Here is a 22,968-nt window from a genome sequence, read left to right on the forward strand (position 1 = left end):
AGTGAAAATGTATAATAATAATAATGTATTGGATTTATATAGCGCTTTTCAAGGCACCCAAAGCGCTTTACAATACCACTATTCATTCACTCTCACATTCATACACTGGTGGAGGCAGCTACAGTTGTAGCCACAGCTGCCCTGGGGCAGTCTGACAGAAGCGAGGCTGCCATATCGCGCCATCGGCCCCTCTGGCCAACACCAGTAGGCAAGTAGGGTAAAGTGTCTTGCCCAAGGACACAACGACCAGGACAGAGAGCCCAGGGATCGAACCGGCGACCTTCCGGTTACAGATGCGATTCCCAACCCCCTGAGCCACGGTCGCCCCATGCTATGTCTTCTAATGATGCTGCCTAAGGGAAGCATGTATAATGTAAACAGAATTGGTCCTAGCACTGAACCCTGTGGAACTCCATAATTAACCTCAGTGTGTGAAGAGGACTCTCCATTTACATGCACAAATTGGAGTCTATTAGATAGATATGATACAAACCACTGCAGCGCAGTACCTGTAATACCTACAGCATGTTCTAATCGCTCTAATAGGATATTATGGTCGACAGTATCGAACGCTGAACTAAGGTCTAGCACATAGGTGTCAAACTCAAAATTTGGCCCGCAGCCTAATTACATTTGGCCCGCGAGGCCATACCAAATTACTATTAGAGCTGGCCCGCCGGTCTTATGCAGCGCATGTACTGCTAATACTACAACTCCCAGAATGCTCTGTTGGCATTTTGGCGCGTCAGTCAGGACAGGACCCATTAACGCCCTCTCCTCTGTTTACTGTAGTCATAGCAACCGCGCGAATACTGCCGCGCTACCTCTCCCAAAATGGCAAAAAGAAAGAACGAAAACAGGAGCTTCCTGGACAGGTGGGAGACAGAATATCTGTTTACCTATGTAAAAGACAGACCTGTTTGTCTTGTATGTGGAGCTCATGTGGCTTTAACCAGGGAGTACAACATTAGACGACACTATGAAACGAAACACCAAGAGAAGTACAAGGACCTGGACATGACTCAAAGGCGCCGGAAAGCAGAAGAGATGAAAAGAAGTTTTGTTTCACAACAGACTATGTTCAAAAAAGCCATATCACAAAGTGAGGCTGCTGTAAAGGCTAGTTTTGTTGTGGCAGCAGAGATCGCAAAATCAGCCCGGCCCTTCAGTGAGGGAGAGTTTGTGAAAAGTTGTATGATGAAAGTGTGCCCAGAGAAAAAGCAAGCATTTTCAAATGTTAGCCTGAGCAGAAACACAGTAGCTGATCGCACACGTGAACTTGCCAACAATCTAAATAATGTGGAGCAGGGAAATTATTTTACTGCTATTGTTAAATAATCATCATTATTACCATTGCATTAATAATATAATCTGGAGTTTATATTGCATTCAGGGGTTGAACAGTGTGTGTCTTTCAGAAAGGCTAAAAGTAACAGGACAGGAAACAGGCTTGGAGAGTTTTGCAGAAGTGAAAGTTATTTTGAGCAGCAGGCTAAGACGAGGCTTTAACAATGTAACAGATAGCTTTAAGAAGGCCTTAAGATGTTATGCATACAGTTATTATGTTGACCTTGTATTTCAGGTGCAGTTATGACTATTTTATACATATTGCATATCTGTGCTTATTTGAGTTGATGTTCAGGTTCTTTAAAGGTCTTAAGCTTCACTGACGTGACTGTTCAGGTGATACATGCTGAGGGAAAACTAGAACATAGAAGGAATTGCAATACATGCTTACAAAACACTTATATCAGGTCATTTTATATTAAGGTTTTAGTAGAGGTTCTTGGTTAAAACATTTATTTAGTAGAAGACATACACATAGTCTCAGTGAGCCTCTGGTCTAGTGAAAGGTCAGAAGTGCAACAGGTGAATTGAGAAAGAGCATTTGAGGACGAGACACAGCAGGTTGGAGGTGAAGAGGTGACACAAAGAGCATGTGAGGTCAACACATACACACACATTAGTTAGATTTATTTAGAGGAGAGATTAGTTATGTCTCGACAAGAAAGAGGGACAATTCACTTTAAGATAAGAACGGAAAGTACCAGCCATGAAAATAGAAGATGATCTTCTGGGTGAAAAGTCATTGTGGTGTTGATCTGATCTATGTATAAAATGTACCTGTGACGCATGAAGGGGCGTCAGTAAACAAACCCTGATGTTATAAAATAATTGTTTGTGCTTTAGTAAGTCGGAGATCACTTGCTGTCGGCGTACAGAGTATCTTCCCACACGTGTGTTCATTAAAATCATTGTTTGACCAAGACCTTCTGGACCATGGGTGGTTTGTACTCTCCCTCCTCAATTGTGAACCTTAACATTTGGGGGCTCGTCCGGTGGTTGAGGAGGGAGAATTGGAGGTTTAGATGGAGAAATTTGGTGGTCTCTGAGGTGGTCTGACGGGCAGACATGAATTCCAGTGGTCGAAGTGAGTGGGCATAAGCCGGCTTATCCAAAAGGTAAGGCACTACCTGTTGAATTATTTCCAAAGTGTGCCAAATTGGATATGATAAAATTTAAGTCTACTCACTGAAGTTACTGGTGGATGTCTGTTTTGATTTTGATGAAAAATCTCATGAGTTGAAGCAGTTAGAGTTCTGCTAAGAAGAAATGAAAGCAGTAAAGTCTGCTAAAGCAGTTAGAGTTCTGCTAAGAAGAAATGAAAGCAGTAAAGTCTGCTAAAGCAGTTAGAGTCTGCCAGGAAAAGTTTAAATACTGGGTTGAAGTCCCAAAGAAATTGAGTTAGAGTCTCAAGTAGTTAAATACTGGGTTGAAGTCCCAAAGAAATTGAGTTAGAGTCTCAAGTAGTTTGGTAGGGAATTGGTTATTGTGTTGGTTAGAGTCCAAATTTGGTCATAAGAGTGGACCTGAGCGGTCATTTTGTGAGTTGGAGTCTCCATTGACCACTAGGTTGCACCTGCCTCAGTTATACACTTGTTTCGGGTGTTGATTGTTGTTTCAAAGTATTATAAATTATTCTAGGACGGCAGTTCGAGTCTGCTAGGAAGCGCAGTTCTCGGAGGTAATGCTCCCTCCCGGCCAAGGACGCTTGGCCCTGACCTATCGGCGAATAGGGTTAGTACGGTTGGCAACCGGGGAGAACTTGGGAACCTCCAAAATAGCTAGGAGTTAGAGTCTCCTTACCGTTTGGAACGGTAGTCTGCGCTTTTTTGGACAGGAGAAGTTGGACTTCGGGCGTGTAACTTTAACCTAACACTTCGGGGTAAGCCTTGGCTGGGAAACGCCAAAAAATAGAGCTTCAGGCAAAGTTTGGGTTGGTTGACGCTTTTAAATTGAGTTAGGGATTTTAGAGATGAGGCCAGAAACAGTTAAAGTCTGATACTGGTGAATTGGTCGCAAAAAACTCAGGGAGTTTATCCGCTGGGCGGTTATTTTAAATTTGTCGAAATTGTGTAGGCGCTAAAGCTGACAGATCTGACAGTGGTTGTAAATATAAGACGTCGTTGTAATATAGAATAAGAAAATTTGGTGTGAGAGATCTCTGTGTCGAGTCAGTAATGCACTGACTGCCTGCTGCTATTTTTAGATGTGTGTGTGTGAGTGTGAAAATGCAAATTAGTAAGCAGTGAACTGTTTAAGCCACCGTTGGTTTTACAAATACTGCTGCAAACATTGTAGAGTGTGTGTTTAAGATGCCATTTATGTTTATTAGAGGACTATAAATAAAGTTTTGAGTTGCCGTAGTGGATGTATAGTAATTGACTGAGTTTGGATGCAGATATATAAATATATTGAGTGCACTGTATATACTTAAGACTAACACATTACTTTCAGTAGTAACTTTTCTCCAGCATTAGTTCCTGGTGTGGTTTATTTTTTCAATTTCTTGTGTGTGCGGTGAGAATTAATGGAGGTTTCAATTTTTCGTTTGTTTTTTGTTTTTGACTTGCTCTTTTTGATTATGACAAGCATGTCTAAAATACTCTTAGGAAAGTGTGTTTTGAGTTATATTCCTCAACTCTGGTCACACTTTAAGTGTGTGAATGCGGTGACTAGAAGGTTTTGAATGATGAATAAAGGTGTGAGAGGTATTTCTTTGGTGATGTAAAGTAGGATGTTTTAAAGTTTGAAAGTGTTTTTAATTTAAGAGATGCATGAGTGATGTTATAAGAGTTTAGTTTATTTAAAAGGTGTGTGTGTGAGAGGATTATGAAATCATTGTGTGAATGATGCTACATTTTAGATCAAAAGTTAGTAGAATTACAGAGGGTTTGTAGATTGTAAATACAAAATAAGTTTGATTAGCCTGCAGAAACAGAAAAGCAGCTTGAGCTGCTCTGAGAAGCTGTGTGTGTGTGACAGGAAGTTACATGCGCATAAAAGGAAGTGACTGTGACGAGTGAGCACCCAGAGAGAGAAACAGATGAGTTAAACTTTAGGCAGATAAAGCGAATGGAGGTTTTGAGAAAAGAAATGAAAAGGATATTAATTGTATGTTTTAGTGTATTAACACAGATTACAGATAAATAAAGGTCGACTTCTCTCAACCTGGAATTTTGAGTACGGCGCCAAAACCACTAGAGTAGCATAATTGGGAGAAAACAGGCCAGATTTTGGCTTAAAATTTTACAGCTTGACCTCGCACTTGTCCCCATCCTGAGAAGAAGCTCAAAGGACAGTTAATCTCCTGATGAAGACCGACAGAACATCGTGGACTTCAAGAATTAACAGCAGCCAAAAGACAGTGCAACTGACTCGTTGTTGGGGGAAAACTCTGTAAAAGACCCAGGAGAAATAAAGACACAATGAGACAAAGTTACTTTCTTTATCAAACGTGTACACGGGTGAGCTGCTAAGAACAACTCACACCATGCACAGTGGCTTGGTAATTTTTATAGGAAAGACAGTGAGAACAGGATAAGAAAATACAAAACAAATAAAATAAACAACTCCATATGTGGCGCTAGTCTCGTCAGCAGAGAGCTGGGAGAAGATAAAACAATCTAAAACAATATGTCCCAAAACAGTATGTCTTTGCTGAGAAAGTCTAAAAAGATAATTCTAAACTAATCTAACCATAGGCAAAGGGCAGACAAAAGGCATCTTTGTACATTTAAAAGAAGGTAAAGAAACATAGAATCATTTTTCCTGTAACATTCCCCCCTGTTTAACTTATTTTAAATGTATACAACAATTGTCTATGAAAATCATTTATTAAGTATGTTAGGCAATTTTTAATTTCCAAAATCTTCAAAATGTCATCATAGCAGAAATGGCAGTCATTTGGTCTAAAGAATAAAACAAAAGAAAATAATAAAAAGAAAAACATAGTAAATGAAAATCATAGTAAATGAAATAACAAGTGGAATAAACAAGAAAAAATAATAAAACTAAAACTACAAAAAATAAAAGGATGAAAACTAAAATGAAAACTTCAAGAAATACAAGGATGAAAACCTTATATTTAAAATGATGCAAACCTTAAATTGAAAACTTTATATGTAAAATAATGAAAACTTCATATTTAAAATGAAAACTTTATGTTTAAAACTGAAGACTTCAAAAAAATAAAAGCATGAAAACTTTATATTTAAAATGAAAAACTTTGTTTAAAACTCAAGACTTCAAAAAATTAAAAGCATGAAAACTTGCATAACCTACTAATGTTTTAATCAGTGCATGATCACTTGACAAGTCATTTTTAATCACCACGTCATTTATTAGCAGCTAGTACAAGTTCTCTTCTAACAGAATTGCAACGGGATGTTGTTCTTCTTGAGGCACGGCAATATAAGCAGTCATTGTAGTTGTTATCATCTTTGAAATCATTACTCTTAGGCATGGCAACACACACAACACTAATATGAGCAGTGCTATCATGATGAGACCTAGAAGGAAAAATGGCTTTGCTACAGCAGCCAGCCATGAACCGCTGAACAGCCAGTCAAGCCAGCCTTGTGCTGTAGCTGCTCCAGGTGTGTGGTCAGTGACATATTTTTGCAGAGCGGTCAAATTCTGCAAAGCTTCATAAATGTCTCCTCCAGTTTCGTATCCATCAGGGATAAAAGTGCAACATGTTTCCCCGATCAGCTTGCAAACTCCTCCTTGTGATGCTGTTAGCAGGTCTAGTGTCAGTCTGTTCTGCAGCACCATCGTTCTGATGGCCTGCTGTTCTCCTGCTAAGGCAGTTCCCAGGGTCTTAGTCAAGTTGATGTGTCGTAGCAGAGCATATCGGTTGATTTCCACATGATCCCGCACCTCGGCAACTCCAATGCCGGGGATCAAGCTCTGTAAGAATTTCACTCCTCCTCCCCAGATGCGAAACTCTCCCGGCACTCCAGTGTCCACGGTAATGCCGAAAGAATTGGGGGAGGCGATGTCCACTTCACGTCTCTGCCGGCTGCTTGGGTGATGTGCAACACTTTGCATGAAGAAAACGTGATCTGATAATTCCACCAGGGCGCACAGACCTCCCCAACCTTCAGGGAGTGACAGATAAGCCTTGTTGCCACATAGGAAGTACCAGTCAGCCAAAACTCTGGTTCCTCTGCTGCTGGGTGCCGTCCGTGCACATCCTGTCTGGTACTGAGTCTTTGTTTGTAGTGGCATTCGGTAGCTGTAGTCAGAGCGACAGTTTAGGCCCATCAGCGTCGTGTTACTGGCACAGGTGGCGTTGATTGAACAGGCCATACACTTCCTCTCGTTCCTTGGTGGGCAGAAAGTGTATATGGACTTACATAGGTGAGTAGGCAGCTCCCCCACTGCCCGCGAGCCATTGTTCATCACACATACTGGCAGTTGTGATGCGTTCAGTTTGTTCAGTAGAATTACATCAGGCAGTGGGTCTGAGACTTGGGGCCAGGTCAGTAGGTAGGTCTGTCCTGAACAGTTCACATTTGTGAGTGATGATGACCTCCAGGTTGCTTTTGCTGGGATGCTGTAGTTGGCTTTGGACCAAAGAGTACCGTAGCCTGGATGTGTTGCCAGGCCCAACAGGCACCAACTGCGATCTTCAGGTATGCTGTACGGCCACAGGCCAGACGTCTGTGAGGATAGGGGCATATGGGTACATGCATAGCAGTCAGTTTTGTTATTCAAGTGAGCTGTAGTGTTCATAAACTGCCACCAGAAGTTAGTGGCGTATCCATGGGGAAACTTGGTGTACTTTCCTTTGTCATACAGTGTCTGCCTTTTCTCCATATAGCGTGACTTGTTGTCCCTCATGGAAGCAAAGGTGAGGAGCCCGGCCATGGTCAGGGCCGCTGCAGTTGATAAGAGCCACCACCTCATGACGACGGAACACACCCTCCTGTCGCGAGTAGACCCCCCGGCCAGGAAAGCTGACCCCTCCACCGGGCGAGATCACAACAAGTAGGCAAGCCTGCCGTCAGCTGTGTTTAGATGGCTTCACTGACTCGCCTGCAGTGACTCTGATGGACCCAGGATGGTCGTTCCGCAATTTTGCAAGCGGTCGGTGTAGTGAGGAGGACTTGGTATGGCCCCTCCCACCTGGGTGTGCTCCAGTTTCTCCTTTGGAGCACCTTGATCAGAACCCAGTCACCGGGCTTTAGTCTGCAAGACACTGGAGAAACATCATCAGGTTGTTGATTATGTACAACGATCTCTTTGTTTTCTAACAGCTTAGACATCCACTCTGCTAATGTGTTTTCTCTGATTGCTTTGTCTATTGGTTGACTGGTAATAGGCAGTGGAAACGGCCTGCCATGAATGATTTCAAATGGAGTTAGTTTATGGGAGCCTTGTGTTAAGCGCATCCACATTTTCACTAAACCCAAACATTCAGGCCACGGCCTTCCTGTTTCTGCCATGCATTTCCTGAGCCTTTGTTTTATAGTGCCGTTAGTTCTCTCTACAAGGCCTGCGCTCTGAGGGTGATAAGCACAGTGGTGTTTTATGCTGAAACCGAGTGCTTCAGAGACCTTAGTGATGACATCATTTACAAAATGAGTGCCGTTGTCTGACCGTATCAAAGCTGGGATGCCATATGTGGGTATGAAGTGATTGCACAGGCACTTTGCTACTGAAATTGCATCTGCCTTTTTCACTGGATAGATTTCTGGCCACTTTGAGAACACGTCTATAACCACTAGTGCGTATTTTGACCCTTGACATTCGCTTAGTTCAATAAAATCCATATGAATTGTGTGAAAAGGATGAGGCGGAGTTGGAAAACGGCCTCTTTGTGGTCGCAGGTTACCCTGAGCATTATATTTTTGACACGTCATGCACGTTCTGACAAATTGTTTTGCTGAAGTTTCAAAATTTACAGTGTAAAAATGAGTGTTGACAATACAGGTCATTCCCCCCGATGACAAATGCGTACAGCCATGAGTCACTAATGCCGCCATTTTGTGGAGCGATTTTGGCAACACTGGCTTGCCATAACACATCATTAAATCGTTTGTCAGAACTGCACCGTGTTTTAGCCATTTTGCCTGCTCTGCTGTGCTTGCTGCTTTTTGTTCACTTTGCAACACATCCAGTGGAATCTGATGTGTGTTTACTGCCATCAATGTCATGTTTGTTTTTTGTGCCGCCTGTTTTGCGGCTCTGTCAGCAAAATTGTTGCCTGTAGTAATAAAAGAGCCATCAGTTTTGTGTGCTGCACATTTACACAATACGAGTTGTTGTGGTAAATGTATTACAGTCAGCAGGCGTTGTAAGAGGCTTGCATGCTGGACTGGTTTACCGGTTGATGTAATCATTCCTCTGTTTTGCCAGAGCTTTGCGAAATGATGCACAGCAGAGAAAACATACTGGCTGTCTGTATAAATGTTTATTGGTTTATCTTTGTGGATTTCACATGCACGAATAACAGCTATCAGCTCAGCGCTCTGTGCAGAATATGAAGAAGAAAGTGGTTTTGCTTCTATTATTCTACTGTCTGTGGTTACTGCGTAACCTACACAATTACGGCCTGTGTTGTCTTTAGAGGCCGATCCGTCCACAAAGACATCAGTAAAACCAGCTTGTGGCTCAGCATGGATGTCAGGGCGGGGTTTGGTGTCTTTGTCTAATTCTGCATGGCAGTTGTGCACATCTCCATCAGCTGGTGTGCTCACTAGATTCCCTGGATTTAGTGTGCCACATTTTTCCAGCGTGATGTGAGACTGTGATAGTAAAATGCCTACATACGATAGCTGTCTGGCATGAGTCAGGTAAGAGAGATTGGCTTGCAGCAGTATAGATGTGACAGCATGCGGGACCTTGACAACTAGTTTGTGCCCTAAGACAATGTCTGCTGACTTCTTTACTGCTTCTGTGGCCGCTGCACAGCTTTGGACGCAAGTCGGCAGGCCCGAAACTACAGCGTCTAACTTACACGAATAGAATGCTAGAGGGCGCTGTTTGTCACCAAAAGCCTGTGTCAGAACTGCCTTCATGTAGCCGGCCCCCCCATCAACATGCAGCACGAAAGGCTTGTCATAATCAGGCAGGGCCAGGACTACATTTGTTTGTAAAGCCACCTTTAGGTTAGTAAATGCTGTGTCTGCCTCTACCGTCCACGTTATTGTGTCGCGCAAAGCGAGGTTTTTGCCATAAATCATGTCTTGGAGTGGCTGAACTGTTAGTGCATACTCTGGAATCCAAGCTCTACAGAAATTACACAAACCTAAAAAACTCATCATCTGTTGTTTTGTTTTAGGTTTGGGTGTGTTTTGCACTGCCAGCTTTCTGGTTCCCAGCAGTGTTTTGCCCTGGCCTGTGAGTGTGTGTCCGAGATATGTAACGTTATCACTCCACAGCTGCAGTTTGTGTTTTGAGACTTTGTGGCCCTGTTCAGCCAAATGCTGTAGCACAGCAAGTGTGTTGTCTTTGCACGCCTGCTGTGTGTGTCCGGTTATTAGAATGTCATCTACATACAGCAAGTATTGACCTAGCTGTGGGAGCTTACAGCTAGACATTGACTTCTTCAGTGCTTCTGCATAGAGGGTTGGGCTATTCTGGAAACCCTGGGGCAAACGAGTGTATGTGTACCTCTGACCCTCATAGGTGAAGCCAAACAATGGCTGTGAGTCTGGATGTAGTGGAACTGAGAAAAAGGCGTTTGAAAGGTCGATTACTGAGAACCACTGTTCGTTCGGTGTGACCTGATTTAAAATAGTGTGTGGATTAGCAACCACAGGTGAGATTTGTTCAGTCACTTCGTTTATAGCTCTCAGGTCATGTACTAGACGGTATGCACCCGCGGTCGCTTTTTTAACAGGAAAGATAGGAGTGTTACAGGTGGCTGTCTTTGTTTTTATTAAAATTCCTGCCTTCTCCATGTCTGCTATCACTGGGCGAATGCCATGTCTAGCCTCAGCAGTGAGTGGGTATTGAGATATCAGTGGTCTGTGTTTTGAGAGAGGTTTTACTCTTACTTCATCAGCATTTTTTATAAGGCCTACATCAGCAGGGCCTGTAGACCAGAGAGTTTCAGGCAGCTGAGCTAGTGCTGCCTGATGTCATTCAGTCAGTTGTGCGTGTGTTTCAGCGGCATCGGCTAGGTGTACAGCGGGCCTGACTGTGACCAACCAACCCAGTGTGTATCGGAAACACCCTGTCCGGCGGCCTTGCAGCCAGCCTTCATGAGTGTCTTCCGTTTTTTCATAAGTGTCTGCTTCAACCCTGGCTAACACATTTCCTAAATCTTTCCAGTCTGAATGATAGTCATGCGCTACAGACACGTGTGGCTTAGGCATGCGGTTCAAAGCCTTCACGGCTGCTGATTGGATTACTGAGCACACTGCATTTCCCGACTTTGTGACATACAGGTGTTGTAAAGTCAAACTCTGTTGTCCTAGCTTCCACACTTGCTGATCGTAAAGTGGGTCTGGACCTGGAGTTTGTTTAAATCTCAACGTGTTGTGATAGTCAGTGGGTTTCTGGAAATAGGATGTGGGGGGTGTGTATTTGCGGGCCACATTGTGTAGTTTTGTGAGCTCGGGCAACTCAAGAGTCCAGTAATAATGTGGGACACCGTAGCCTTGAGAGAGACACACATTGCTGCTGTGTGCCGTGTTAATGCTATCTGGCTCTGGTGTGTTGTCATTTAGCATGCATTCAGCAATCATGCCATTCTCTTCCGGTATCACGCCTATCTTGAGTTCTGTCAAAGCGTCTCTTCCTAGTAGGTTTACTGGGCATGACGGGTCATATATGCATTTAATGAAGCACCTGCGGCCACTTTCGGTATGCATTAATTCTAACGGGGCAGTTAGTAGTTGTACAGTGGTGTGGCCTGTGGCTGACTTCACAAGTAATGCATCTCTTGAGTACTGTAAGTTTTTAGGCGGCTGCCTTAGAACCGTTTTACATGCTCCGGTGTCACACAACATTTGGATTGGTTGCCCGTTCACATGAATTAGCAGCATTGGTTTGTATTCTGACCCTAATAGCAATTGTTCTATGTTAAAAACTTCCCCTCCCTCATCAACGTTCATGTCTTGTGTGTTTTCTAGTCACATGTCGCTGTTCTCCATAGATTCGCCACTGTTTTGCCTGTCATTGTTTCTCCTATTATTTTGTGTCTGTGGCTTGCTCCTGCAATCTCGTGCAAAATGACCTTCTCTCCCACAGTTAAAACAGGCATTGTCTTTGAAATATCTGCTGTTTCTGTTTGGGTGTTTGCGGCCTTGCTGCCGATTGCCTTGCTTCCCTCTCTGCCTCTGATAGCCTCCCGAAAATGCAAGGAAACCTGTCTCTGAATCTATGGTGAAGACGTCAGCCTTATTTTTCTGTTTGTGCACTTTTGTGGCGTGTTCAGCATGTAACAGGGCATCCGGCAGGTTGCCAGTGGTCATTGTGACCCAATGTTTCTCTACATGTGCTCTTATTGGTGGGAGCAGGCCATTTAGAAATGCATTTTTTAACTGTTGCTGGAATGGCGTTGCATCGCCATCGGCATAATCTAAACCTGAATGCTGCCTAAAAACTGGGCGCAGGCGGTCTAAAAAGTCTGATGCAGTTTCATTTTCTTTCTGTTTCACCTCTCCTATTTTATTGTAGTTTGGCTTGGGGGCCAGCTGTAATTTCACACGTTCATAGAAGTTATGTAGTTGGCCTTCTAAATCAGGGTCACCTGCACGCAGGGGTTGTGGTCCGTTGCCGACCACTAAAGAATCTAAAGGATTATTGATTGCCCCCCCAGTGAAAGAGCCTTTCACTGAGCCAAACTTCAAACCTAAAAGATCTTGAAGTACCTGGTACATTTCATGACCGTTTAAATACCACTGAGTCCTAATTGCTTCAACTGCTCTCTTCCATATGTCAAAACCGTCATGCAGGGGCGGGACATCTTTAAGAACATTTTTGCGATCCTCATGTGACCATGGTCTAAACACAAGAATTGTGGGGTGTGCGTCTTGATGCCCCATAGGTCCAATTGGCTGACCATATCTGGGGTTAGGTGAACTTATTAATGGAAATACTCCTGGGGGGCTTGGGGGGTCAGGCCATATTTCCCTGCCTACATGATCTTCCCCTATATCTGCTTCAGGTGCATGTGTTAGTGACATTTTAGCTAAATCTGCCTGCACTGAACCGTAAGGGTTATTCACAGCTGCATCTTTGTCTGTTTGCTTGGGAGTTGATGCAGAGGCAGTAACATAGGGGGGAGGGGCTGCAGCCGTTGCTTCAGGCACCTCACAGCTTTGCTTTTGTTTTTTATTCTGTCTCTTTTCTCTATTCTCAGCACGTCTCTGTTGCTCTTTTTTCCATGCATCTAGGAAAGTTAATTCATGTGTGCGTTTTCCTTTCTTTCTAAGATTTGTGGTTGCACTTATTTCCTTTAATAAACTATCTTTAAGCTGTGTTAAAGCTGCGGGGCTGCACGTACCCTCCCACCCAGGACATGACGTCTTTTTAGGATTACGCCATCTCCTTGCGCTGATTTTTCCTGCACCTGGATATTTATTTTCTATCCACTGTTCGTCATTAATGAACTTTTGTGTATACTGCCCATTATTGGCAACAGGTTTAGAGGTTTTATTCCCCATTTTTCAATTTTTATTATTTAGTGTATCTTACTTATGTATTTATTTATTTAGTTTTATTTATTTATTTATACACTGGCAATACAGCTGCTATCCACCTTCGCTGGTATGAGGAATGAGAGTGGTTGTTCACACGCCCTTCTACTTTCGGACTATTTCCAAAAGCGGTGTGAACTTTACGAGGCGGAACTCGACCGTTCTCCCAAGCCACCAGCACTTCAGCGAACAGCAGTGAAAGAAAAACACAGTAGGAGCGGCTCAGTCTCTTATTGGACCGTGAAAATTCAGCTTGCTCCGTTAATTAAAACAATACACACACACACATTCACATTCACAGCTTCGACGCGCGCGACCGGAACCCTTATAATAAGGGGAGCTCCCAGAGCTACTTACTCCCTAGACCCAGTCTAGACCCAGCTGGGGGAGCTACCCAGAGCTCCAAAGCTACCAGTCGACGAGCTCCCAGAGCTACCAGTCGACGAGCTACGCTACCAGTCGACGAGCTACTTCCGCTATTTTAAATTCCCTGAATTCAAAATGCGCTTTTACGCAAGATTGTGTCAGTGTGTCTGTATCTACCTGGTCAGTGTCGCCGGGTCTGGTCCACCTCGATCGGGCCCCACCACCGTGGGTCGCTTTCTAAGAACGTTGGCCAAGACTCGAATTTAACGCTCTTGGTCTTTTATCACACACCTAGTATGTGAGCTGTCGACAGGCGAGCAACGTGGACTGGTCACGGAGATGGGACACGATGGAGGCGCTCCGGCTCCGAAGGACCAAGAAATGTTGGGGGAAAACTCTGTAAAAGACCCAGGAGAAATAAAGACACAATGAGACAAAGTTACTTTCTTTATCAAACGTGTACACGGGTGAGCTGCTAAGAACAACTCACACCATGCACAGTGGCTTGGTAATTTTTATAGGAAAGACAGTGAGAACAGGATAAGAAAATACAAAACAAATAAAATAAACAACTCCATATGTGGCGCTAGTCTCGTCAGCAGAGAGCTGGGAGAAGATAAAACAATCTAAAACAATATGTCCCAAAACAGTATGTCTTTGCTGAGAAAGTCTAAAAAGATAATTCTAAACTAATCTAACCATAGGCAAAGGGCAGACAAAAGGCATCTTTGTACATTTAAAAGAAGGTAAAGAAACATAGAATCATTTTTCCTGTAACACTCGTTAACACTGAAACCAAACTGACGGGACCAGCAGCAGCATGGAAAAGCACACGGTGCAACATGTACTGTAAATTACAGGCGGGGCAGTTGAACAGTGGGATAATGAGCTGTGGAAAGCACTGGACATTGATTGTCAGATTTGCCATGCTTGGAGTAATCTTGAAAGAGATGACTGAGAGGATCAACAGAAAAGAAGAAACCACGTGATGAAACATGCACGGTGGACAGCAGGCTGGTAAGAACAGTGTGACATGACTGTTTAAAGGCACTGAATGTGGTATTTTGCCAGGCTGGGACTTGATCCAAAAGGAAAATACTGAAGAGAAACAGAGAAGAAACAGACTGTGTTTGCTGGAATTCAAGACAACAAAAGGACACTGAGAGAAGAGGACAGTGACCAGTGAGAGGCGAAGCCGGACGAGTTCGACTGTGAGTATATAGGGTGTAATTGGATTGAAATGAAAGCCTGAACTCATGATGGTTTAGAGATGTCCACCGTCACAAACAAAGGGGTAAACAAGAATAGAAAACACACATAGACAAAGTGTTACATGTGAAATTATTTCTGGAAAGAATCAGAAGTGAGACAGTTTTGAATTAAGAAATCAGGGAAAAGATGCATGAATTAAACCTGACTATAACATATAGAGGCAATGAAGAAAGCAGCTTACACTCACTGAACATTAACAAAATACATAGGAAAAGCAATGAAGACCTGCTTACACGTATATACATGACATAAGTTGGGATTTCTGACCAGAGAGAGGGAAACGGGTAGTTTAAGTATATATGAAAATAATGAAAATGTCTCAGTTGTGTTTCTATAGGGGCGAAAGAGACCTGGATCAATTCTCCCCATGCAGCGGTCGGAAGAAACCTGTAGGTTAACTTGACTGGACATGCCAAGGCAAGTTTCTGGTTGAATTGTTTACAGCGCCATGTCTCCATAAACCTGACAAGTGGGCCCTAACTTCTGGCTGAGGAGCAGGAATGCTGTTAATAAGGTGGGAACTTAAAATTTGGGTTAGCAGATTTGGGAAAGACAACTGACGGCTTGAGTGGAGAATTGTGCAGGAGTCTGACACACTGCAAAAGCAACATATGCAAATTCACACACACAAACAGAAAATGCATTAACCTTATAAAGACAAGACAAGCTCATGGAGTTTAATGCATAGACACTGATTAAACCTGGCCAAGAACACAAACATATGCAATGAAGAACAGCTTGCTATTTTGTATGAATGATACAATGGTGTGAATGTTTAATAAAATACATTTGAGTTTGTAATTGAGGAATAGAAGAAGTCATATGACAAAGGGAGTGAGTTATGTAAACAAAAAGTGATTAAAGTAGTTTTAAAAGAGTGACTTAGGAGTGCTCTCTCGTACTGAGTGATCAAAACCAGTGATCACTGTAGAAAGAGATAAAATAATTTAATAAGGTGGTAATGTTTAAACATATGTTTCTGTTGTTACAGCAACTCATTGAGAGATGACTCAGTATGCAAATTAGTTGGAGTGAGTGGTGACGAAGGAACTTCCTGTGTGTGTGTGTGACTGAGGAAGTGACTTTCAGGAGAGGAAGCACGGCAGACAAGAGGAGTGCAGATTGGGGTAGGAAATAATTTATAGTTTAGTGATATGTTGTTGTAAGGGGGTCTTATGCTGAATGTAAGTATGTTACAGAGCATAAGGGGGTGATTGTTGTGTGCAAATTGTGTGGTTTTAATGAGACTTTCGGTGTATTGAGGAGGTGAAATTATGTGGTGGCAAAACTTTTGTGTGTTTAAGGTTGTTGAGGTTGTTGTGGTGATGGGTTGATTCTGTCAGTTAGGTTCGGGTTGTTGTTGTTTTTGTTTTTAATAGAGGGAGTTTTAGGAAACATGGACATGTCTAAAATTGGGCCCATTATTTTGTAACAGTGCACTTAAAGAAAACCTGTCAGGTGATTTTGTTTTGTGTTCTCATGAGCTAATAATCAGCTCTATTTTTTTTTCATTTCTGTTTTAAGCAGGCCTGCAACAGTGAATAACGGCGCTGAAAATTCTCGGGAAGAGCAAATATAAGGGGGCTTTCCAGATTACAATTGGCTGAGGAGAAAGCTACCTGTAAAAAGGATTTTATGCGAGTCAATCCAGTCCAAAAGCATAAAGAAATATTTTCCTATGGAAAATAAAAAAATGACTGAGCTCATTTTGCTGAGGGTGGAGAATCTGGCGCGGGACGCTCCACTATTAGCAAATATATGGTGTGACTGCATGTGAATGTGTGACTGGATGAAGGTGTGGATGAATAAATGTGGACAAACAATTTGTTTTTACCAGAGAAAATTTCTGTTTTGTTTTATTAAGTGGGGTTAGATTATGGGATTATAGTATATTGTTGGGAGAATGCCAAATGCTAAAGGGGAAATATTTTTTGAGGCAACTCAGTTACCATTAATTGAAGAAACACATGACTGATAACTGTTCTGTTTTAAGTTTATTTTTATGACATAGATTGGATCATGAGTGGGGAAACTGAGCATTTTTAAGTTTTGTATAGTATCTTGACACATGAAATGTATCAAGATAAAGGGGGGTTTAGGGTTTAATAATTTAATTGTTTAATAATTTAGGATCATTTCAGGACCTTTTGGGTTTTTGATCATTTGGATATGGTAAAACTGAAACTGTTATTTTTAAGTTAAGGTTAAAGGATTAAAGTGAACTTGTCACGGTTTGCGGGGCAAGCCGTGTGGAGTTGTAGAAAAGGACCCAAAAGGCGGCAGCTCTGGTGCAGGTGAATATTTATTTACAACGGTGGGCACAAAACAGCACTGGTGGAAAAACAAGAAACCGGAAACCTAAACTGGGTAAGCTAATAACACAAACCAGAAACGAGGATGCAGGGAGGTCCGGGGAAATACACAAGAGACGCAGGGAGACCGAGGGGAAACAATACAGACGAACCAGGAACTACAATAACAGAAGACACAAGTTAAATACACCCAGAGAAAGCACGGTGAGAACACAGACATAACAGGCTGGGGGAAACATGGAATAAACACAAAGAGAGACGAGAGCTCATAAATACACAGAGGGGCACAAGGGGGTAAGAGTCACAAAGGGAAAAACACTTAGGGAACACCACAACAGGACACCTCAGAAAACCTGGCCTAAATAAGGAGCGAAAATACAAGGAACCAAGAATACTGGGCCAACATGGCCCAGGACCATGACAGAACTGAATCCTGTTTAGAAGATACAATGCCGGTTTTTCAAAGCTGTGAATAATTCTTAGAGGGAAAATTAGTGAGGGTTGAAGGAGTAGAACAGCTTTGATTTCTTTTTGATTTCTAGAAGTAGTGGTTATAATGTAGGCTTACACATACAGATATTACATAGGAGGTATTTTTAGGATAAAGGGGAGAGCTTGTAAATAGAAATGATTTTTATACATATTGCATTTTTTGATATGAGTTATTGAAGTTATTGAAGGATTGCACACGCTTACAGACACAGAGTTAAGAAACACACATGACATTATTGATTCCAGGCAAAAGGCCTCAAATTCATTTAGCTTTTTGACTGAACTTAAAGAAGGACCAAAGAGGAAGGAAAGCATATATTTTGGTTAAGTCTGATAAATTAGAATTAGAAGGTATTGTTACATTAAAGGGAGCAAATGAAATAAAAAGGCTATACCAAAAACAGGTGATAACATAGGAAATGTGAGGTTTTAAAATGAAGTTAGTGTTAACACACAGGAGTTGTTTCAAGGCAGCAATTAGCTATGATGAAATGTATACAGGAGTAATTGCTTATATGCTTAAACTTAATTGATTAAAGTGGTTGTTTTTCTTTTGGAGCTTTTAGTAGAATAGGCGCTTATAATGATTTTTTGTTAAAAAGGTGGACAGTTTGTGTGTACAGGATGTTGATGATCATATAGGGAAAATAGAGCGAGCAACCGGACGTGAAAGCAGGGCTTAAAGAGTTTTAAAGGGATGAGGAACGTTGAAGAATATATATAAATACAAGTCAATAAGTTAAGAACATAATTAGGATCATGCTTTTGATTAAAGAGTCCCAAAAAGGATAAGTTAGGGAGATGCAGGAAAAGGTGTTTTGTTTCCTTTGCAGAAGATCTCAGCGACCATAGGAAATTATTTTACTGCTATTGTTAAATAATCATCATTATTACCATTGCATTAATAATATAATCTGGAGTTTATATTGCATTCAGGGGTTGAACAGTGTGTGTCTTTCAGAAAGGCTAAAAGTAACAGGACAGGAAACAGGCTTGGAGAGTTTTGCAGAAGTGAAAGTTATTTTGAGCAGCAGGCTAAGACGAGGCTTTAACAATGTAACAGATAGCTTTAAGAAGGCCTTAAGATGTTATGCATACAGTTATTATGTTGACCTTGTATTTCAGGTGCAGTTATGACTATTTTATACATATTGCATATCTGTGCTTATTTGAGTTGATGTTCAGGTTCTTTAAAGGTCTTAAGCTTCACTTAAGCTTCATGTTCAGGTGATACATGCTGAGGGAAAACTAGAACATAGAAGGAATTGCAATACATGCTTACAAAACACTTATATCAGGTCATTTTATATTAAGGTTTTAGTAGAGGTTCTTGGTTAAAACATTTATTTAGTAGAAGACATACACATTGTCTCAGTGAGCCTCTGGTCTAGTGAAAGGTCAGAAGTGCAACAGGTGAATTGAGAAAGAGCATTTGAGGACGAGACACAGCAGGTTGGAGGTGAAGAGGTGACACAAAGAGCATGTGAGGTCAACACATACACACACATTAGTTAGATTTATTTAGAGGAGAGATTAGTTATGTCTCGACAAGAAAGAGGAACAATTCACTTTAAGATAAGAACGGAAAGTACCAGCCATGAAAATAGAAGATGATCTTCTGGGTGAAAAGTCATTGTGGTGTTGATCTGATCTATGTATAAAATGTACCTGTGACGCATGAAGGGGCGTCAGTAAACAAACCCTGATGTTATAAAATAATTGTTTGTGCTTTAGTAAGTCGGAGATCACTTGCTGTCGGCGTACAGAGTATCTTCCCACACGTGTGTTCATTAAAATCATTGTTTGACCAAGACCTTCTGGACCATGGGTGGTTTGTACTCTCCCTCCTCAATTGTGAACCTTAACAATAACCAGCTGATGGAGAAGGGAAACAGTTTCGTTGCATTCTCCCTCGATATGGATGAGAGCAGCGACGCCTCTGATACTGCCCAGCTTTCAGTCTTCATCCGCGGTGTGGACTCAACTCTCTGTGTTACGGAAGAACTTTTAGGATTAAAATCAATGCATGGAACAACCACAGGGAAGGAAATATTTGAAGAGGTTTCCAAATGTCTAACTGAAATGAAGTTGCCATGGGAAAAACTTGTGGGGTTAACGACAGATGGTGCACCAGCGATGTGTGGTCAAAGGAGCGGACTGGTGGGCAGGGTACGGGAGAAGCTGCGAGCGGAGAACTGTGCAGGTGAGCTGACTGTTTATCACTGCATCATACATCAAGAATCACTTTGTGGCAAAGCCCTAAAGATGGAACATGTTATGACCGCAGTAACACGAGTAGTTAACTTTATAAGAGCCAAAGGTCTGAATCACCGCCAATTCAAATCTTTTCTTGAGGAGTGTGGTTCGGAATACGGAGACGTGCCGTATCACACGGAGGTGAGGTGGTTAAGCCGAGGGAAAGTACTGAACAGATGTTTCGAGCTACGCGAGGAAATATTTCAGTTTCTGGAAAGCAAAGGGCAAGACACAGCTGAGCTCAGGGAGCAAGAGTTTCTGTGTGAGCTGGCCTTTATGTGTGATATCACGAGCCATCTCATTGCACTGAACCTGCAGCTTCAGGGACGGGGGCGTATCATCACAGATATGTACACTGCAGTGAGGGCTTTTAAAACGAAATTGTGCTTGTGGCAGAATCAGATGCTACAAGGAAACCTGGGCCATTTTCCCTGCTGCCAAACGATGAACATGCAAATCTCTACTGCTGTGTTCCCATGCGCACAGTTTGCTGAAAAACTCTGTGTACTCAGTACTGAGTTTACCTGGCGGTTTGCCGACTTTGACGCCCAGAAATGTCGATTTGAACTGCTCAGTAATCCTTTTGCAGTTGACGTGGCAAAAGCACCAACAAACCTCCAAATGGAGCTGATTGAACTCCAGTGTAGTGACACGCTGAAATCAAAGTATGATGCTGTGGGCGCTTCACAATTTCCACATTTCATCCCTGACACAATGCCTGGGCTCCGCACCCACGCTGCTCAGATGCTCTCCATGTTCGGCAGCACTTACCTATGTGAGCAACTATTCTCCTCAATGAAGATGGCCAAAACATCTCACAGGAGACGTCTGACCGATGAACACCTTCACTCGATCCTGAGGATTTCCTCAGCACAGAGCCTGAGCCCAGACATTGAGGAACTAGCATCCAAGAAGAGATGCCAGGTGTCTGGCTTGGACGCATCAGAGTAGATCAGTGTGTAGCAAACTGAGCTATAATTACCATTTTCTTTGTGCAATTTGTCTTGCTACTCCCAGACATGGGCTTGAATGGTTTCACGTTTAATGATATTTTTATTAGTTAAGTGGTTTATTATTGTTATTTTCTTTTTACATTTATTATTAGCCTGGGGAAAAAGTTTACTGCTAAAATTTAAATCAGAAGGCTGCAAATACAATTTTTACTTAAGAAATGCATTCCAGTGATATGTTATTTAATTGGAATTTCAATTTTGCATGTGTGCAATATTAAGTTATATATGTTTATATAAGTTATATATCGTTCAGTATTAAGCGTTTCTTATTCCATATTCAGTTTTTCAGCAAAACTTATTTGAGTCTGTAAGAAAAGGTTCCTTGTTATATTTGGAGGAAGATTTTTTTCAATAAATATTAACGTTGGCCCGCGACTTTGTTCCAGTTTTGAATTTTGGCCCACTGTGTATTTGAGTTTGACACCCCTGGTCTAGCAGGACAAGCACAGAGATGAGTCCACTGTCAGAGGCCATAAGAAGATCATTTGTAACCTTCACTAAAGCTGTTTCTGTGCTGTGCTGAGCTCTGAAACCTGACTGAAACTCTTCAAATAAACCTCTGCAGATGATCTGTTAGCTGTTTGACAACTACTCTTTCAAGGATGTTTGATATTAGAGCTGGGCGATATATCGAGTTTTTAAAAAATATCGATATATTTTTATACGAGATATAAGATGTGACAATATCCTTTATATCGATATAGTCTATGTTACATTATAATTATACCTGTGGAGCCGCAAGTTTGCCTCTCTTTCGTCCACTTTCGTCTTCACAACGTTACTCGGCCTCGCCTCTCCTTCACTGAACACAACTCCCCCTCCTCCCCCATTGCTTCACCTGCAGGAAGCGACAAGATGGACACGGCAAATCTCCGTTAACGAGTTACTGCGCATCGACCCGTGTGTGGGGCTGGACGCCGTCAACGTGTTAGCTAGCTAACCACGCTAACGAGCTAACCACGCTAACGCCATGCAGCCCAGAGGTGGTGCACGGACTAAAATCCTTTCATTTTCTCAAAAGTTGACAGCGCGCCTTATGTATGAATTCTGGTTGTGCTTGATGGCTGCGAACCGATTTTATGTGGTACACAGCGCTCAGCAATCTGTCAAAAAATGTTTTAGTACGACTTTGGTAAGCTACGGAGCTGCACCGCTTGATGGATTGTCAGAACATTACGGCTGAGCCTCGCGGAGTGATACGTACTGTGCTTCAACACAATATTACAATATTACCCTACTGTGTATAAGGACCATAAATGGCACCTGTTAAGAGACGTGGTTGCGAAGCGGATTTCAAACTCCAGGCTGTCAGTCACGCAGTACAAGTTGGGAACTGAGCAGCTGTGAAATCTGTCTTTGTTATTGTGCTCAGCGTCTTTTAGTTTACATTTTGACTGCACAATTGTGAGCTTTTTGATATGCACAAAAACAACATTGTTTTCTTTTATTTATGGAGCATTATTATTTAATAAATGCTCATAATTTATTTTTGAGTAAATTTTATGTACATCTGCTCTATTTATAAATATATATCTTATATCGCCAACAAGCTAAAAAATATCGAGATATGAATTTTGGGTCATATCGCCCAGCCCTATTTGATATGAAAGGAAGGTTGGAGATTGGCCTATAATTAGCTAAGACTGCTGGGTCTAGAGATGGCTTTTTGAGTAAAGGTTTAACTACAGCCAGCTTGAAGGCCTGTGGTACATAGCCGATCATTAGAGATAGGTTGATCATATTTAAGATCAAAGAATTAATTAATGGCAGGCCTTCTTTGAGCAGTTTTGTAGGAATGGGGTCTAAAAGACACGTTGATGGTTTGGAGGAAGTAATTATTGAAGTTAACTCAGAAAGATCAATTGGAGAAAAAGAGTCTAACTTAACATCAATGGTACTAAGAGTAGCTGTAGATAATATTACATCTGTGGGATGATTATTTGTAATTTTTTCTCTAATGATAAAAATTTTATTTGTGAAGAAGTTCATGAAGTCATTACTAGTTAACGTTAAAGGGATGGTTGGCTCAAAAGAGCTCTGACTGTTTGTCAGCCTGGCTACAGAGCTGAAGAGAAACCTGGGGTTGTTCTTATTTTCTTCAATCAGTGATGAATAGTAAGATGTTCTGGCTTTGCGGAGGGCTTTCTTATAAAGCAGCAAACTATTTCTCCAGGCTAAATGATGATCCTCTAAATTTGTGACACGCCATTTCCTCTCCAGATTACGAGTCATCTGCTTTAGGGTACGTGTTTGAGAATT

At 42.0% G+C, this 22,968-nt stretch overlaps 3 protein-coding genes and 1 long non-coding RNA gene across 5 annotated transcripts in view; 2 read left to right on the forward strand and 2 right to left on the reverse strand.

Annotated features, from left to right (window-relative positions):
- The window catches only part of LOC146672593 (uncharacterized), a 348,538-nt gene that overhangs the window by 267,282 nt on the left and 58,288 nt on the right, over window positions 1-22,968 (reverse strand). The window lies entirely within an intron of this gene.
- Window positions 1-22,968, forward strand: part of LOC146672599 (uncharacterized) — a 45,959-nt gene that overhangs the window by 13,793 nt on the left and 9,198 nt on the right. The gene's annotated exons all lie outside the window — the stretch shown is intronic.
- On the forward strand, window positions 1,346-22,842 carry LOC146672601 (general transcription factor II-I repeat domain-containing protein 2-like). Its single transcript, XM_085401313.1, has 2 exons — window positions 1,346-1,618; window positions 17,611-22,842. The coding sequence occupies exon 2, from the start codon at window positions 19,265-19,267 to the stop codon at window positions 20,645-20,647; it is 1,383 nt and encodes a 460-aa protein (XP_085257439.1). The 5' UTR covers window positions 1,346-1,618; window positions 17,611-19,264; the 3' UTR covers window positions 20,648-22,842.
- On the reverse strand, window positions 5,692-7,435 carry LOC146672602 (uncharacterized). Its single transcript, XM_085401305.1, has one exon. The coding sequence runs from the start codon at window positions 7,252-7,254 to the stop codon at window positions 5,692-5,694; it is 1,563 nt and encodes a 520-aa protein (XP_085257431.1). The 5' UTR covers window positions 7,255-7,435.

The sequence above is a fragment of the Rhamphochromis longiceps genome, linkage group LG3 (genome assembly GCF_057381845.1).
Source record: "Rhamphochromis longiceps isolate RC_006_pf linkage group LG3, R_longiceps_female_GT1.1, whole genome shotgun sequence".
Classification (NCBI taxonomy): domain Eukaryota; kingdom Metazoa; phylum Chordata; class Actinopteri; order Cichliformes; family Cichlidae; genus Rhamphochromis; species Rhamphochromis longiceps.

Bases quoted from the DNA above. Each gene is read 5' to 3' on its own strand.
- LOC146672601 (XM_085401313.1), top strand. From the start codon at position 19,265: ATGGGTGGTTTGTACTCTCCCTCCTCAATTGTGAACCTTAACAATAAC.
- LOC146672602 (XM_085401305.1), bottom strand. From the start codon at position 7,254: ATGAGGTGGTGGCTCTTATCAACTGCAGCGGCCCTGACCATGGCCGGG.